At 38.6% G+C, this 16,331-nt stretch overlaps 1 protein-coding gene across 7 annotated transcripts in view; it reads left to right on the top strand.

Annotated features, from left to right (window-relative positions):
* The window catches only part of RALGAPB (Ral GTPase activating protein non-catalytic subunit beta), a 126,735-nt gene that overhangs the window by 84,156 nt on the left and 26,248 nt on the right, over positions 1–16,331 (top strand). For all 7 annotated transcript variants that reach the window (XM_073236615.1, XM_073236612.1, XM_073236610.1 and 4 more), the window contains 4 exons: positions 3,552–3,739; positions 5,593–5,699; positions 7,345–7,497; positions 9,182–9,391. In XM_073236615.1, the coding sequence (XP_073092716.1) occupies positions 3,552–3,739; positions 5,593–5,699; positions 7,345–7,497; positions 9,182–9,391 (658 nt within the window). The remainder of the gene's footprint in view (positions 1–3,551; positions 3,740–5,592; positions 5,700–7,344; positions 7,498–9,181; positions 9,392–16,331) is intronic.

The raw sequence follows: 16,331 nt of genomic DNA, 5'->3' as shown, positions 1-16,331 counted from the left end.
TGCTCAGAATGAGTGGAGAGCCCTGGGATGTTGCCTTGAAACCTAGCCAGTAGTTACCTAGATGGTTCATGTGCTTTATCTGCAGCTGTCTTTTCTCTGCTGGCCACTCCACAAATGGTATCTCCAGTTTCCAGTCTATAAGAGTGCCTTGAAGAGTACTGTCATCATGAAACCTGTTGAAAACAAATTTCTGTGTTCCTTCAAAAGTACAGCTTTATGTCAGTATCACTGTCGTTTTCTAGTTACACGAACACAGACCTTTGGCTTTTTTCAGATTTATCTCTGCTTTATATATCCATTTCATATCCACTATCATTTTTCCATATGAGGCCAGTGACAGTCAAGTAGACTTTATTCTTGAAAGTATTTCGTCCATTCCCTGTAACTTCAGCATCCTAGTCCAGATCCTTCTCACTTGCCTGATTCCCCTGCTTTCATCTCTCCTGTTCTTGTTGCATTCTATTGTTCAACTCATCTTCCTTAGGTGCTAATTTACTTCTAGAGTGATTGAAAACTAAATAGATCTGTTTCCTGCCACGTGGTCTGAACTCATTAGTCTGGTTTTCAGTTTCCTTCTTCTGTCCTCACTTGAACTGTCTGATCTTCCTCAGCACAATGCTTCTGCCATAGTAGGGCCTGGCAGGCCACTTGCATCTGTAAACTGAGCATGCTCAGACTTGTCTGTGTACCTTCCCTGGGTTTCAGTACCTCCCTCTTTTCCCCTGGGCCACACACTCCACTGTTCTGTGTTCACATCAAATCTAGCTACCTCCATTGGACCTTTTTAGATATTTTGCTTCTGAGTGATGACTCTTCTGCACCTCTGTGCTCATTCAGTGAGATCCTGCCACACAGCGTGGGATTCTGTCCTGTCATGATTATACCTGGTTATGTTTGATAACATGCTAGTGTTGTCTCCCCAACCCAGGTAGAGGCCATTATTTCCCTCTTTAAACACCCCTCACAGTGTTGAGCACAGTTACAGACTGCAGATTGGCTTGTTGGGCTTTTTTCCTTGGTGTACTAATACAAATTCAGAATTGGGACTCTTCCAGGTCATTTCAGCAACTGTTTAAGTCACCTGTAAAATACATTTACGAAGTTATTTAGCCTCTAATTTTGGGATAATCTAACCCTCAAGTTTGCCCATTTCATTTTAATTGCTAAAAGCTTAATGTTTACATTGAGTTGAAATCTCTCCCCCTTAGCTTACCCATTGGCTCTCATTCAAACTACTGACAGTGAAATCCTTTTTCCAAGTGGTAGTAAGGCCTAAAGACAGTGCATGTGTTGTGTCTTATTCATTTCTGCTGGTATATTCAGCTCTTTCATATGACAGGGATTCAAGAATTTTATCATCCTGGTCATTAGCCTCTCAGTGGTATAACTTTGACTATGCATGTCTTAAAAATGGTTTACTGAGTACAATATTCTAGATGTAGCCTGATGACCTTTAAGCTGTAGAACATTATACTTTCATTAAAATGTACTTGGAAACTGTTTTTGGATTTTTGAGAGCCTGGTGATTTGCATTAAGTCAACTAAAATCTTTTGAGTCTTTTTTTGCACATTTACCTTTTGTCTGTTTTTCTCATCTTGTACTAACTTGGGGATATTTGAATATAATGTACAAAACATCACCCTTAAATCTGAAATTTCTCCATGTAAGCTTTACCTCATTATTTTTAGTCTTTTAGGACTCTTGGATCCCAGCGCATTCTGATATATTAACTCTGCACCTCAGCTTTTGGTCAAGTGCAGATTTAATGAGCCTGCCTTGTGTGTCCTAATCAAAGAAACTGATAGAAATATTGAACTCTAAAGAGCTAGACTTGCATAGCACATCATCAGAGATTTCCCTTCAGGTTTGCAGGATTTTGTCTACAAGGATCTTGTCTACAAGTTTATCATGACACACTGTCAACTACTTGCATGTCTTCATTTCAGGGTTAGTTTTCCACCTTCCAGTTTAGTTACTATCAAGAAGAGAAAATGTGGTTAGGCTGGTATAATCTGATCTTAGTGACCTATTCCCTTGCCAGCAGCCCATCTGATAATGTCTTTGAATCTTATGTGGAGTCTAAGCTCACACGGTCCAAATGCTGATTGACACCCGTCTCTGTCCTGTTTGAGAAAATGAAAGCCATGTTTTTCCATTATTGGTTTCCTGGTATTCACCAGTTTTTCCCAAATCCTTAGAGGGCTGAACTCATCAAATTCTCCTGGTCTTTGAAATTCATACAAAGTCTTCCTCCTAGGAGGAGAGGAAGTGGAAGGAAAATACCTGTTGAGTTATGTTGCCAAATATTATCAAATATTTTAGATTCAAGCATTAGAATGAAAAAGAAAAGAGAGGCCACTCAAGTTGGGAATTGAGATAATAAAAATGGTGTTGGGGAATATTATGTTTTCCAGATGCATATGAAGGATCAGGTGACATTGGGACCACAGGATCAAATCTTTATGTTTTCATTGCTAGATTCTCTCTTCTGTGCTTCAGTTTCTTCATTACAAAGTGGGAATAATAATAGTACCTATCTCATAGGATTGTTAGGATGACTAAATAAAATAATGTGCCTAGTGGATGGTGTGCTTTATATAAATTGTTATTATTCATTGAGTATGTGCAGAAATCTCTATAGACATAGACATTTCTGAATGTTAAGGCTTGGTCAGTTGAATTCTGATTTACAAAGCATTTTTTCCTAATATATTCTCATTTAATAATTATAACGGTTCTGTGAGATGTAACCATTAGTACCTCAAATTCCTAACCTGCAAAACGAGGGTACTGTAGACTCATGGCCACACAGTGAGAAGGAAGCAAGCCCTGTTTCTGATCTCTTAAAGATCATTTACCACATCTGAGCCTGAATTTCCTCATCTGAAAAATTGAGGGGGGTTGGCTGATCTTTGGGTCCTTTCTAGGTCTTGAGTGCTGTGACTAGTATAATCCTGACACCTAGAGCATATAACATTTTTTAATACATCTTCAGGTGCTTCATGATTTGGAAGTGTGTTTAGTCAGGTTCCCTGGGTTGAACTCTGAGAGGAGAGATTTTCCTTGCAAGTTCATTGGAAAGTGCCCTCATGATCAAAGGAAGCAGGTCTGAGCAGAAGGAAGAAGTAAACTGTGATGTGGTTGCAACAAAGAGCTCTGTAGCTGGGTTTGCCCGTCAAGAGTTTCCTCAGGATGGGGCTTGAGAGTTGGAACTTTATACCCATGCATCAGCCATTCAGTGGATGTGGGCTGTCTTAGGAGGAAGCTCTGATCTTGGGTGAGGTGGTTCTCATTGATCAAGAACAAGTCATAGAGAGGGACTCCGCTGGAAGCTGTCGCGTCATCTCCCTACTTCTGGAGGAAAGGCTCCTGTCTTGGAAGGGGAATCTGGACAGTGTACCACAGCATCTACCACAAGGAGTAAATCAGACCTGCAAAGAGGCAGCTTGGCTGTGGTCAGTTGAAATCAAAAGAGCAGAACACATTGATGCATAAGGAAACCTGAGATTTTGCTTTGGGACCTAACTGTTATCTTTTGCATTCTTCCTAGTATTATGCAGTTGCTTGGTGCATTTCCTTCACCCAGTGGTCCTGCCTCTCCTTGTAGTCTGGTGAATGAGACCACTTTGATCAAATACTCCAGGCTACCAACCATAAACAGGCATAGCTTTCGATACTTTGTCTTGGATAACAGCGTCATCCTGGCAATGCTGGAGCAACCTCTTGGAAATGAACAGCGTAAGTTTCAGCACTTTGGGCCTTCTCCACTGCTACATCTATGTGTTCATCAGTATTAGCAAGCTTTGTTTCCAGAATCAGGGAAGGAAAGACTGCAAATTCTAAGTAATTCTGCATTTGTCAAAAAGACTTCTAGTTGTGGGATTTTAGTAACAGAAAATAGAGGGTCAGAAATGGAATATACATGTAATATAGAATCTTTGTATCAGAAATATCAGAAAAGAGCTCTCTGGTTTTACAAGAAGTTTGTTTTAATGGAATGTTTTCTGACATTACTCTATAAAAATCATTACTCATCTTCCCTCCTTGAACTTTGAATTCTGCCCCTCTCCTTTCCTGCCCCTCACTCCACATTGTTCTATTTTAGTTATTATCCTTGCAAACAGGCTGGAAATGTGAGGAGTCATCTTTGCCTGCTCCTTCCTGTTACTCTTGTATAATTGGTTTCCAAATTTTCACCTACCCGGAGACTCTTGAATCTTTCCTTTACCCTGCATCCCTCCCAGTATACCCAAATGCAGGGCCTTATTGTTTCTTACCCAGATTACTGCAGTTGCTTCCTACCTAGTATGATCCTTCTTCCATCTGGTTCCAAAGTTTGTTACCCTTACCTCCTTCGTGCTTGCTGCCACCATCATATTCATCCTCAGATACAGATCTGACCATGCCAGTGCTCTCCTGAAAACCCTTTAGTGGTTTTCCACTGAGACAACGCACTGTTTTCCTCCTCTCCCTTCTTCACCCCATGATAAACTGTCTCAAGGTATGCACTTACCACTGCAACCCAGACTAGTCAAAGTACATTTTTTTCCTGATGGTAATTGGAATCAGCTAAAATAAAAGCATTGTTATGAAGCATGTTCTCAGAGACCTGTATGGCTGGGAAGGTGAAGGAAAGTGATGGTTACAGAATCTATGGGCATTCAGAGACCCAGGGAATCACCCCGTGTATAATTCCCTCATTCACAGGTGAAGAAACTGAGGCTCAGAGAGAGTGTGTGACTTGTCTAGGGTTACTTCAGAGATATATGGTATGACTAGGACTAGAATCCAAATTTTCTAACCTCATTCTGTCCCTTTCTGTTATCATTGCCCCATAGTGATAGGATTTTCTCAATAGTTAAAGATTTGTCAGTACAGCTTAATAGTTCATTATAATTAATAACTCATAATAATTAATAACAGAAGAAGGAAGAGATAGAAGTTTAAAGAGGTTTGACCCCCACACCAGGGGCAAAAGGTAGTAAGAACAAGGATCCGGGCTCTCAGGAAGTCCATCCTGAGTTCTTTTCTCACCTTTTTCTGTGCTTCCCTTGGGATGGAAGGGTGCCTGCTCGTGTTAGACAGTGGTACACAAAGGCATGGGTGAAGGTAACATCAGCACTGTAGGCAGCCAGTCTGTCTTCTTGCACGTAGGTCGTTGCCAGCCCTGGGCTTTAAGAGTACTGGCTAGGATGGTGTCTCCCAAAACTGTGTAGGGGTACCACAGGAGGCATATGAGATGATGTTAGCAGATATGTTGGTGAACATTATTTTATGTATTTTTAAACGTGTTTAAAAAATGCATAATGACCATCCTAAAATTCATGGTTTTGCATTTAAAGTAAAAATATACAATTTCCTTTTAAAATAAAATTTTAAAGTTAAAAAAGAAAGTGGTTGAAACAAAGTAAGATAATAGTATTTAAGGTGCATTGATAATGCAGAAACCACAGAGTGGTACCCAAAGAATGAACGTTTGGGAAACACTGTGCTAGGGCTTTGATTATTAAAAGCTCTGCAGTTGATAACAGGTTATATTTTAAATGGTTGTTGTCTGTAGTATAAACTTTTATACCAACATTTTATTCTAGATGATTTTTTCCCCTCTGTTACTGTGCTGGTCCGGGGAATGTCTGGAAGACTTGCTTGGGCACAACAGCTTTGCCTTTTGCCCAGAGGAGCAAAAGCAAATCAGAAGGTATCCATCAGAAGTTACAGGGAAGTGACTAGGAGTGCATGCATGCGTGTGTGTATGTGTGTGTGTGTGTGTGTGTGTGTCTGAGTACATGTGCATGTTATGATTTAAAGATAAAATAGCATTCTAACAGAAATCACAGATAAAATTAATATTTTTTATCCTAGCTAGGATCTGTCAGTGGGTTCACATCAGAATCATCCTAGGAGCCTAGAATACCAGATCCACTGAATTAACTCTTTAAAGACATGCACAGGGCAGGTGTATTTTCAAAAAGCTTTCCAGGTGATTCTGGTGTCCATTCAGGATTATGAACTACTGTTCTGAACTATAGCCCCAGTTTTTTCATGCAGTGTTAAATATAATAAAACTCAGGCACATGCCATGTATAAAAAAAATTTGGCCAGACTCTTGACCTCTCTGGCTATAGGATTTAGTTTAAATTGTTTTTATATGTATTATTCCTGTATAGTTGGTAATATACTCTATAATTTTTAAAAACATGCTATATAATTTAATGAAATCTTATTTTGGGGTGGCACAATTTATTTTCTTTGTAACACTTGTAATTTTTTGTGTATAAAGTTTGCTCGTGGGAGACATTTGAAAATTCAGATGATGAAGAAATTTGAAATCACCCATACTCTCACCTCTCCGGAAGTAGATAGGCTCTGTTAATATTTTAGTGCATTTCCTTCCAGTCTTTTTTGTGTACACAGTAGCAAGCAGAATTTGAGTCATTTTTGTATACTGCTCTTTTCACTTAGCACATTGTTAGCTTTTACTTATGTTACTAAAAGTTCTTTAAAACATGACTTAGTAAAATTTCTCCAGCATTTAAGAGAGACACCCACAAAATTAGAGCATGTGTCTAAAATCATTTAACATCCTAGATGTCTCTGTTAGATGAGGTATATTTCTCACCCTGTGAGGAGCACACCTTCATTTTTCTCTTGGAGGCATTGTGCAGACTGTGCATTCTGTCAGTAGTACTGTAAGCCACTACATTAGCTTTAAAGGCTGCTGAGGAAGATTGGGAAAGGAGCTAAAATTTATTGATGCTTTAATATGTGCCATACACATTTTTATTTAATCCTTGCCACAGTCTTGTAATGGGTTATTTCCATTTTTTAGATGTGAAAATGGAAATCACATAGCTAATGTATTGAAGCAGGGATTTGGAGCCACGAGGAACTAGATTTGGTGCTCATACTCTTCATTTAGGCCATGTTAAGGTTCAAATTGAACTCACTGCCTAGAGATACCCAGTGGACTTAAACCTGTGCTTTATTATATGGAATGATTTGAGAGTCCGTGGGGAAGAAGGGAGTTTGAGTCTTAAGCTCTGAAACACCTTATCCGTTGGCTTGCCACTGAATGTGGGAGGTTCTGGCTTAGGGCAGTAGAGGTCACAATCCATTTACTAGTCAAAAAACCTCTTAAGAAGTTGGTAAACAGCTTCATAAAAATAAACACTTGGACACAGGCTGTATACCTTTACTGTTAGCAGTAGTGTTTGCAGATTCTTACTGAGTCCAGTGTTACATGATCCCAGGGAAACACAAGCATCAAAATGACCAGGGAAATACATGTCATTACAGATGACACCAATATAATAAGCATAATGTTACTTGTTTCATTTCAACAGCTTTTTGTGCCTGAACCTCGTCCAGTTCCTAAAAATGATGTTGGATTTAAATACACCGTGAAACATCGACCATTTCCTGAAGAGGTGGATAAGATTCCTTTTGTGAAGGCAGATCTGAGCATTCCGGATTTGCATGAAATTGTCACTGAAGAAGTAAGATAAATTATTGTCAGCTCTTGTTAAGGGAATGACTATAAACATTCTTAAAACAATTGCTGTGGTCAAGACACTGCCTTTTTTTAGTGTAACTGGAGATGATTCATAAAATGACCTGAATCTCTGTCATCCAGTAGGTTACCATGTAGTAAGACAAGTACATATTGTGGCTAATTGAAAGGAACTGGATGTCTGTTAGAGAGAGGTGTCGTTGGGCTGCCTGAGCTGGTCTGTGGTAGGTGTCTATAGTATGGTGACGTGACCAGACTCCAGTGGAGGATATTCTGAGAAGGTAAACCAGTTCAGAGACTATTATGAGAGTCCAGGTAGGGGAAAGGAAAGACTACCTCACTGATAGTGGAAGTTTAAATATATGGAATTTATTGAAGATCCAAACAGTCTTGGATTGATGTTGGAAAGAAAAGAGTCAAAGAACTTTAGGTTTTGAGCTTGAGCAACAAGGTATTACTGCCATTTACAGAAATACGATTAGTTAGGAAGAGGACAGTTCTGGAAAGGCAAGATAAATTCATTTGGTTTTAGATTAATTTAGATTTTCAATTAGATTAAGTAATTCATATTTTAGATCAAGGGGGAAGAATTTTTAAGAAGTGGGGACAGAGGTGTGTCAGGGCGTAAGAGAATAGAAGGGGAGGAATGGAGGTGTCCTGCACTGTCAAGTGCTGGAGAGATGAGAGAGAAGGAACACTAAGAAGAGGCCCCTGGAGTGTGGCATCAAACTGTAGGTGACCTTTGAGAGCTGGTTCAAAGCAGTGTTAAAGGAGGGACACTGTAGGGCTGGGGAGGAAATGGTTAATGAGAGGCAGTGAATAGAAACTATGCAGTTTTAAATTCAAGGATGGTAGGAACATGAACATGCTTAGAGGTTGAAAGGAAGGAAGCAGTGGAGAAGGGTCTGCATCTGCTACCTCTGTAAGATGGACTGGAGAAATGATAATAATAGAGTAAGGTCCTGGAGGCAGTAGGGTCAAGAATTTGTATGACTGTGTCTAGAAGGCATATACTTCTGGTAAGATGGGGGAGGAGAGAATAGGTGAAGGTTGAGGCATTTAGAGGTCTTCCACGTTAGTAATGGAGGGAAATTGAAGGAATTTAGGTTAAGTTTAATCTTAGTTCTTAGCAATGAAATAGGGAGTCAAAGATGGCTCTTAAGATTGCCAGGCAGCCCAGCAGAGGTTAAGTAACATTATCTGTAGTGAAGTCCCTCTGCTGGCTTTCTTCAAAAGTCCTTGGGATCTAGAGGCATAAGTAAAAAAACTTGAGTGGTGTGGAGATTGATGGGTGAGAATATGGAATAATAAGGAACAACACAGCCTTTTATATGCTTAGGAGAAGGGAATTAAGATGTTAGATTTGGGGACTTAGTTGGGAAATAGATTAAGCCAGGATGCTAATGGCTTGCGAAGGAGGGATTGAATGCCTGTCAGTTATGGGAAGGCATGGCTTGGGGAATAAAGGTGTGGGAGAGCTGCATGAAGTCAGCTATGATTAGAGAAGGGAATTTGAGAATTGTAGCTCTTCAAAGTACAGCACATCTGAGGTACAGAGTGCGCTCATGGATGGCCAGAGTTGTGAAGGTCGGGAGGTTGTAGAAGTAAAAGCCAGGTTGCTAGGATTTTTCTAAGTAGTTTCAAAAATTTAAATAATTGGTTTATTTCAGTTAGAAGAAAGACATGAAAAATTAAGGAATGGCATGGCCCAGCAGATTGCTTATGAAATTCACCTTGAACAACAAAGTGAGGAAGAATTGCAGAAGAGAAGTTTTCCTGATCCGGTTACAGATTGTAAACCCCCACCTCCTGCCCAGGAATTCCAAACAGCACGCCTTTTCCTTTCACACTTTGGATTTTTGTCCTTAGAAGCATTGAAGGTAATTTTCTAAATTTCTGTGACTGTAAATATATTGATCAATTAACATCAGTTGATGATAGCTAAAGCATTTTTATGAGGATAGAAGGAATTTTTTTTTTAAGTTAAGTCTTGCCATGTATGGAGTAAATGAAATTCTGTGGTGCTGTTTAGTCCAAGATACTTCATCCCAGGAATGCTTTCAGAGTTCTGTCTGAGGGGACTGCTTTGCTAATATATCCAGTTCTCATTTTCCTGGCTAATATAGGATCCACATCACATACATAAATGAAATCTATAGATAATTAGAAAAGAATGTTAAAAGTCTTCCTCTAGTAAGTAAAATTTATTACTGGAAGTATAGGCTCTAATTGACTTCACTGTTTCATGCCACTTTTGGGGAAGAAACAAATCCTTGTGAGCCAAGCACTTATTAATGTTTGGCAGTTTCTAAGATAGGACTGCCCAGGTTTATGTCCTGGTATCACTACTTGCCAGCTATGTGGTCTTGAGCAAGTTGCCCAGCTTCTCTGAGTCTTATAGTTGCTCATCTATAAAATAGGGAGGATAAAATTATCCATCTCATTGTGATCATGTAAGATGCTTCATGTAATACTTAGCACAAAGTAAGCCAGCCTGTAAGGTAAATTTAGCAGTATTCTTAATTCCATTATCCTTAAAACAATTTTACAAGGAAAGTGATACTCTCCCTGTTTTATAGATGTGGAAACAGAGGTTCAAAAATATGAAGTAGCTTGCGTATGGTGGATTTGCAGTTTGTACTAAGGCCTCTGTTTTGAAAAGCACAGCTAAAGACTGCAGGGCAAAAAGTTGCTTATTGCACAAGTTGTCCCTTGCCCTTACTCCCTAGCAGCTACTTGGTTAAAGACCATTTCACTTTTCAGGAAAGCGGAGGAACACTGCTATAGCACATAGATGGAAAATACTCACACTGTAGAAAGGTGAGTTGGCGATGGGAAATGTGTACATAAGAACTCCTTTAAAAAGCAGAAGAGGAAGGAGATGAAAATAATGAGAAATACAGGGGCAAATATGGAAGGCAAGGAACAAAGACACAACCTACAAATGATTAGTGATATTCCTAACAGAAAATTGAACAGAGTAGAAACAGTAAGTCAAAATATACTAGAATAAAATTATTACATCCTATTGACTGAAGGGAGATAAGAAGAGCCCTAATAAGAGGCAGTGTGTGTCTGAGCTTGTAATTTTCCATTCATGTTATCCTAGTTGAAATTTTAAGCTTTCAAGAAAATAGCTTTTAAGCTCTCTCATGCTTTCTCATCCATGTCAGAACATACATAAAAGAAAGTTGTCTGGTTTATTTTCTGAATCTTAGCTTATCTCTAATTACTTAAACCTGGCAGCACATACATACAGAAAGCTATAAAACAATTTTATGTATAAATATATGGACTAAAGTATTAAGGAGAATGCTAGTAAAAGTGAGTTCAACAGCATGATAAGCAAATTACCTTCCACAATCAAGTAAGATTTATTCTAGGAACAAAAAGAAAGTTAGTTATTGAGGAATATTAGGAAAGCTATTAAGGAATATTTTGATCTTATTAGCAGATCAATCAATAAAATAGTTAATATATTCAGTGGAACAATATTCATTCTGATTTGAAACAAAAAAAAAACACTTAAACAGGACTGTAAATGTAGATCTTTCTAAATGACAGCCTGTAAGAAACTGGAAGCACCCTTTGTTAAAATCAGAGGTAAAGGATATCTACCTTGACCACTATTTAACACTGAGAATTTTTTAATCCATGAAATTTTTTATTTTAAAATAATACAAATTAACAAAGCTACCAAAAAAAGGTACAGGGAAGTTTTCCCAATGGTAGCATCTTATGTAACTATAATACAGTATCAGAACCAAGCAAGTCAGTGAAATATGAAAAGAAACCAAATAAGAGGTAAAAAAACCATTGGGAAGACAGGTCACAGGTAATATGACTTCGAATTAGACAACCATAAGATAATCAAAAATTTTTTAAATGAATAAGAGAGTTAAGATCACTGCACAAAAAAGTACAAAATTGATAACTATAGCTATAATATCCAGTTAAAAATATAATGTCAAATTCAAATATTCCATTTATAGCTGTGATATTGAAAGAAGTTACCCAACAGACTATATAGAAGACCTAGAGGAAAATACTTATAAAAGTTATTAAAAGATATAAATGTGTGCATGTTATATTCCTGGATTAGAAGGTGATTCAGAGAACAAGCTGATGAAATAACTTACTTAAAAAAAAAAGGAATTTGGAGGCTTTGCCCTACAGGGTATTTTACAGCATATGAAAGATCCATAATTCCTTATCCATAATTTCAAAGAAAAATGTAGAAACCAGAATTTTTTTTTTTTTGCCTTTTTTTTTTTGAGAGGGCATCTCTCATATTTATTGATCAAATGGTTGTTAACAACAATAAAATTCAGTATAGGGGAGTCAGTGCTGAATGTACAATCATTAATCCATCTCAAGTCTAATTCTCGTCAGTCTCCAATCTTCTGAAGCATAACGAACAAGTTCTTACATGGTGAACGAATTCTTACATAGTGAATAAATTCTTACATGGTGAACAGTACAAGGGCAGTCATCACAGAAACTTTCGGTTTTGATCACGCATTATGACCTATAAACAATCAGGTCAAATATGAATATTCGTTTGATTTTTGTACTTGATTTATATGTTGATCCCACATTTCTCCCTTTATTATTATTGTTATTTTTATTTTTAATAAAATGCTGAAGTGGTAGGTAGATGCAAGATAAAGGTAGAAAACATAGTTTAGTGCTGTAAGAGGGCAAATGTAGATGATCAGATGATCAGGTGTGTGCCTATGGACTAAGTATTAATCCAGGCTAGACAAGGGCATCAAGACATCCACGGATGCAGAAGATTTCTCTCAAAGCAGGGGGTGTGAGGTTCTGAGCCTCACCTCTGTTGATCCCCAAATTCTCACCTGATGGCCCCCCTGCGACTGTGCCTGTCTTAGGTTGTTCCTCCCTTGAGGAATCTTACCCGTCTCTGGCTAACCAGTCATCTTCCGGGGCCATACAGGGAAATGTCAAATTGGTAAGAGAGAGAGAAGCCATATTGTTTGAAAAGGTTAGCTTTTTACTTCTTTGCAGATTTATGCCCTGTGGCTTCTATGCCCAGCACTTGTCTCGAGGTGTCTTTACCACCTGGAGGAATTATGATACTCGGTAAATTCGATATGAGGCACGAATTCTATTTAAGGGTTGTAATTAGGAAGAAAGAAGAAAAGCTACAGATGTAGCATATGGAAGGAAACATGGGAGGATTGATTATTTCTTTGACATATCTTCTTGTAGAGTACCTTAAGCATGTATAGGTTTTAAACTACGAACTACTTTGCACACACATATTAACATAATAGGAATACGGTGACATAAACAAAGCAAATCTATAATTACCATCCATCTCCAGTGAAGCCAAGAAAACCATTTAGGCACCCTAGGCATTTGTGAAAATTTGTCTATGATATGATGGATATTGTCCAACTGTACTTGAACCGTCTGAGAGAAATCAGACAAATTAAAGCAGCCCATTTCTGAGATCTGTTCACATCCCATATGTTCTTTTAACCGTAGATAGTCTATAGTCATGAGATTTTGGAGTGCTACACCTTGCACCCCTCCCAACTCCTGGTTGAGTTCCAACAGTACAGATCCGGTCAAATTCGTTGTCTCACTGTATGCACATGCCAGCCTAGACATCTCCCTCCTCATTCCTATGGCAAGTCCAGGAGACGGTGGGCTGGATGCAGCCACAACCGCAGCATTGTCCGGACCCCTGTGGAGGCCTTTTGATGATCATCCCCTGGCACAAGTCCTCCAGAGAGTGCTGATGCCGGAAGCTCCTCCTCATATCGTATCTTAGTTCATTTTCTGGGTATCCAAGCTAGGCCTTCATCTTCTGCATAGAAACAAACAGACCCTTTGCCCACACTTTGACATGCCCTCTATACCACTGTGCAGAACTCATTGGAGGTCAGCACACAGTAACTGCTTTTTTTTTTTTTTTTTTTATTAAGAGAAAGGAATATTATCAGAAGAGTACCTCCATAGCTGATCATCTGACACCCTTTAAGTGATCAACATTAAGGATATTTAAAGCATGCGTTGATCTTTGATTTACCAATAGTTTTATCCTATCAAGGAGTAATCCCCCTTTTCTTTCTTTCTTTCTTTTTTTTTTTTTTTTAATTTTTAGTCTATACTTACATGAAGAATACTATGTATACTATGCTCTCCCCTATATCAGGTCCCCCCTAACAACCACATTACGATTACTGTCCATCAGCTTAGCAAAATGTTGTAGAGTCACTACTTGTCCTCTCTGTGTTGTGCAGCCCACCCTCCCCTTTCTCCCTCCCCCCCATGCATGCTAATCTTAATACCTCCCTTCTTCTTCTCCCCCCCTTATCCCTCCCTGCCCACCCATCCTCCCCAGTTCCTTTCCCTGTGGTACCTGTTAGTCCATTTTTGGGTACTGTAATTCTGCTGCTGTTTTGTTCCTTCAGTTTTTCCTTTGTTCCTATACTCCTCAGATGAGTGAAATCATTTGGTATTTCTCTTTCTCCGCTTGGCTTATTTCACTGAGCATAATACTCTCCAGCTCCATCCATGTTGCTGCAAATGGTTGGATTTTTCCACTTCTTATGGCTGAGTAGTATTCCATTGTGTATATGTACCACATCTTCTTTATCCATTCATCTACCGATGGACATTTAGGTTGCTTCCAATTCTTGGCTATTGTAAATAGTGCTGCGATAAACATAGGGGTGCATCTGTCTCTCAAACTTGATTGCTGCGTTTTTAGGGTAAATTCCTAGGAGTGGAATTCCTGGGTCAAATGTTAGGTCTGTTTTGAGCATTTTGATGTACCTCCATACTGCTTTCCACAATGGTTGAACTAATTTACATTCTCACCAGCAGTGTAGGAGGGTTCCCCTTTCTCCACAGCCTCGCCAACATTTGTTGTTGTTTGTCTTTTGGATGGCAGCTATCCTTACTGGTGTGAGGTGATACCTCATTGTAGTTTTAATTTGCATTTCTCTGATAATTAGCGATGTGGAGCATCTTTTCATGTGTCTCTTGGCCATCTGTATTTCTTTTTTAAAGAACTGTCTGTTCAGTTCCTCTGCCCATTTTTTAATTGGGTTATTTGTTTTTTGTTTCTTGAGGCGTGTGAGCTCTTTATATATTCTGGACGTCAAGCCTTAATTGGATCTGTCATTTTCAAATATATTCTCCCATACTGTAGGGTTCCTTTTTGTTCTATTGATGGTGTCTTTCGCTGTACAGAAGCTTTTCAGCTTAATGTAGTCCCACTTGCTCATTTTTGCTGTTGTTTTCCTTGCCCGGGGAGATATGTTCAAGAAGAGGTCTCTCATGTTTATGTCTAAGAGGTTTTTGCCTATGTTTTTTTCCAAGAGTTTAATGGTTTCGTGACTTACATTCAGGTCTTTGATCCATTTTGAGTTTACCTTTGTATATGGGGTTAGACAATGGTCCAGTTTCATTCTCCTACATGTAGCTGTCCAGCTTTGCCAGCACCATCTGTTGAAGAGACTGTCATTTTGCCATTGTATGTCCATGGCTCCTTTATCAAATATTAATTGACCATATATGTTTGGGTTAATTTCTGGGGTCTCTAATCTGTTCCACTGGTCTGTGGCTCTGTTCTTGTGCCAGTACCAAATTGTCTTGATTACTATGGCTTTGTAGTAGAGCTTGAAGTTGGGGAGTGAGATCCCCCCTACTTTATTCTTCTTTTTCAGGATTGCTTTGGCTATTCGGGGTCTTTGGTGTTTCCATATGAATTTTTGAATTATTTGTTCCAATTCATTGAAGAATGTTGCTGGTAATTTGAGAGGGATTGCATCAAATCTGTATATTGCTTTGGGCAGGATGGCCATTTTGACGATATTAATTCTTCCTAGCCATGAGCATGGGATGAGTTTCCATTTATTAGTGTCCCCTTTAATTTCTCTTAAGAGTGACTTGTAGTTTTCAGAGTATAAGTCTTTCACTTCTTTGGTTAGGTTTATTCCTAGGTATTTTATTCTTTTTGATGCAATGGTGAATGGAATTGTTTTCCTGATTTCTCTTTCTATTGATTCATTGTTAGTGTATAGGAAAGCTACAGATTTCTGTGTGTTAATTTTGTATCCTGCAAGTTTGCTGTATTCTGATATCAGTTCTAGTAGTTTTGGAGTGGAGTCTTTAGGGTTTTTTATTTACAGTATCATATCATCTGCAAATAGGGACAGTTTAACTTCTTCTTTACCAATCTGGATTCCTTGTATTTCTTTGTTTTGTCTGATTGCCGTGGCTAGGACCTCCAGTACTATGTTAAATAGCAGTGGGGAGAGTGGGCATCCCTGTCTGGTTCCCGATCTCAGAGGAAATGCTTTCAGCTTCTCGCTGTTCAATATAATGCTGGCTGTGGGTTTATCATATATGGCCTTTATTACGTTGAGGTACTTGCCCTCTATTCCCATTTTGCTGAGAGTTTTTATCATGAATGGATGTTGAATTTTGTCAAATGCTTTTTCAGCATCTATGGAGATGATCATGTGGTTTTTGTCTTTCTTTTTGTTGATGTGGTGGATGATGTTGATGGATTTTCGAATGTTGTACCATCCTTGCATCCCTGGGATGAACCCCACTTGGTCATGGTGTATGATCCTTTTGATACACTGTTGAATTCTGTTTGCTAATATTTTATTGAGTATTTTTGCATCTACATTCATCAGGGATATTGGTCTGTAATTTTCTTTTTTGGTGGGGTCTTTGCCTGGTTTTTGTATTAGGGTTATGTTGGCTTCATAGAATGAGTTTGGAAGTATTCCCTCTTCTTCTATTTTTTGGAACACTTTAAGAAGAATGGGTATT

This window comes from Manis javanica, chromosome 5, assembly GCF_040802235.1.
Source record: "Manis javanica isolate MJ-LG chromosome 5, MJ_LKY, whole genome shotgun sequence".
Lineage (NCBI taxonomy): Eukaryota > Metazoa > Chordata > Mammalia > Pholidota > Manidae > Manis > Manis javanica.
This window is presented reverse-complemented; position numbering and strand designations above follow the sequence as displayed.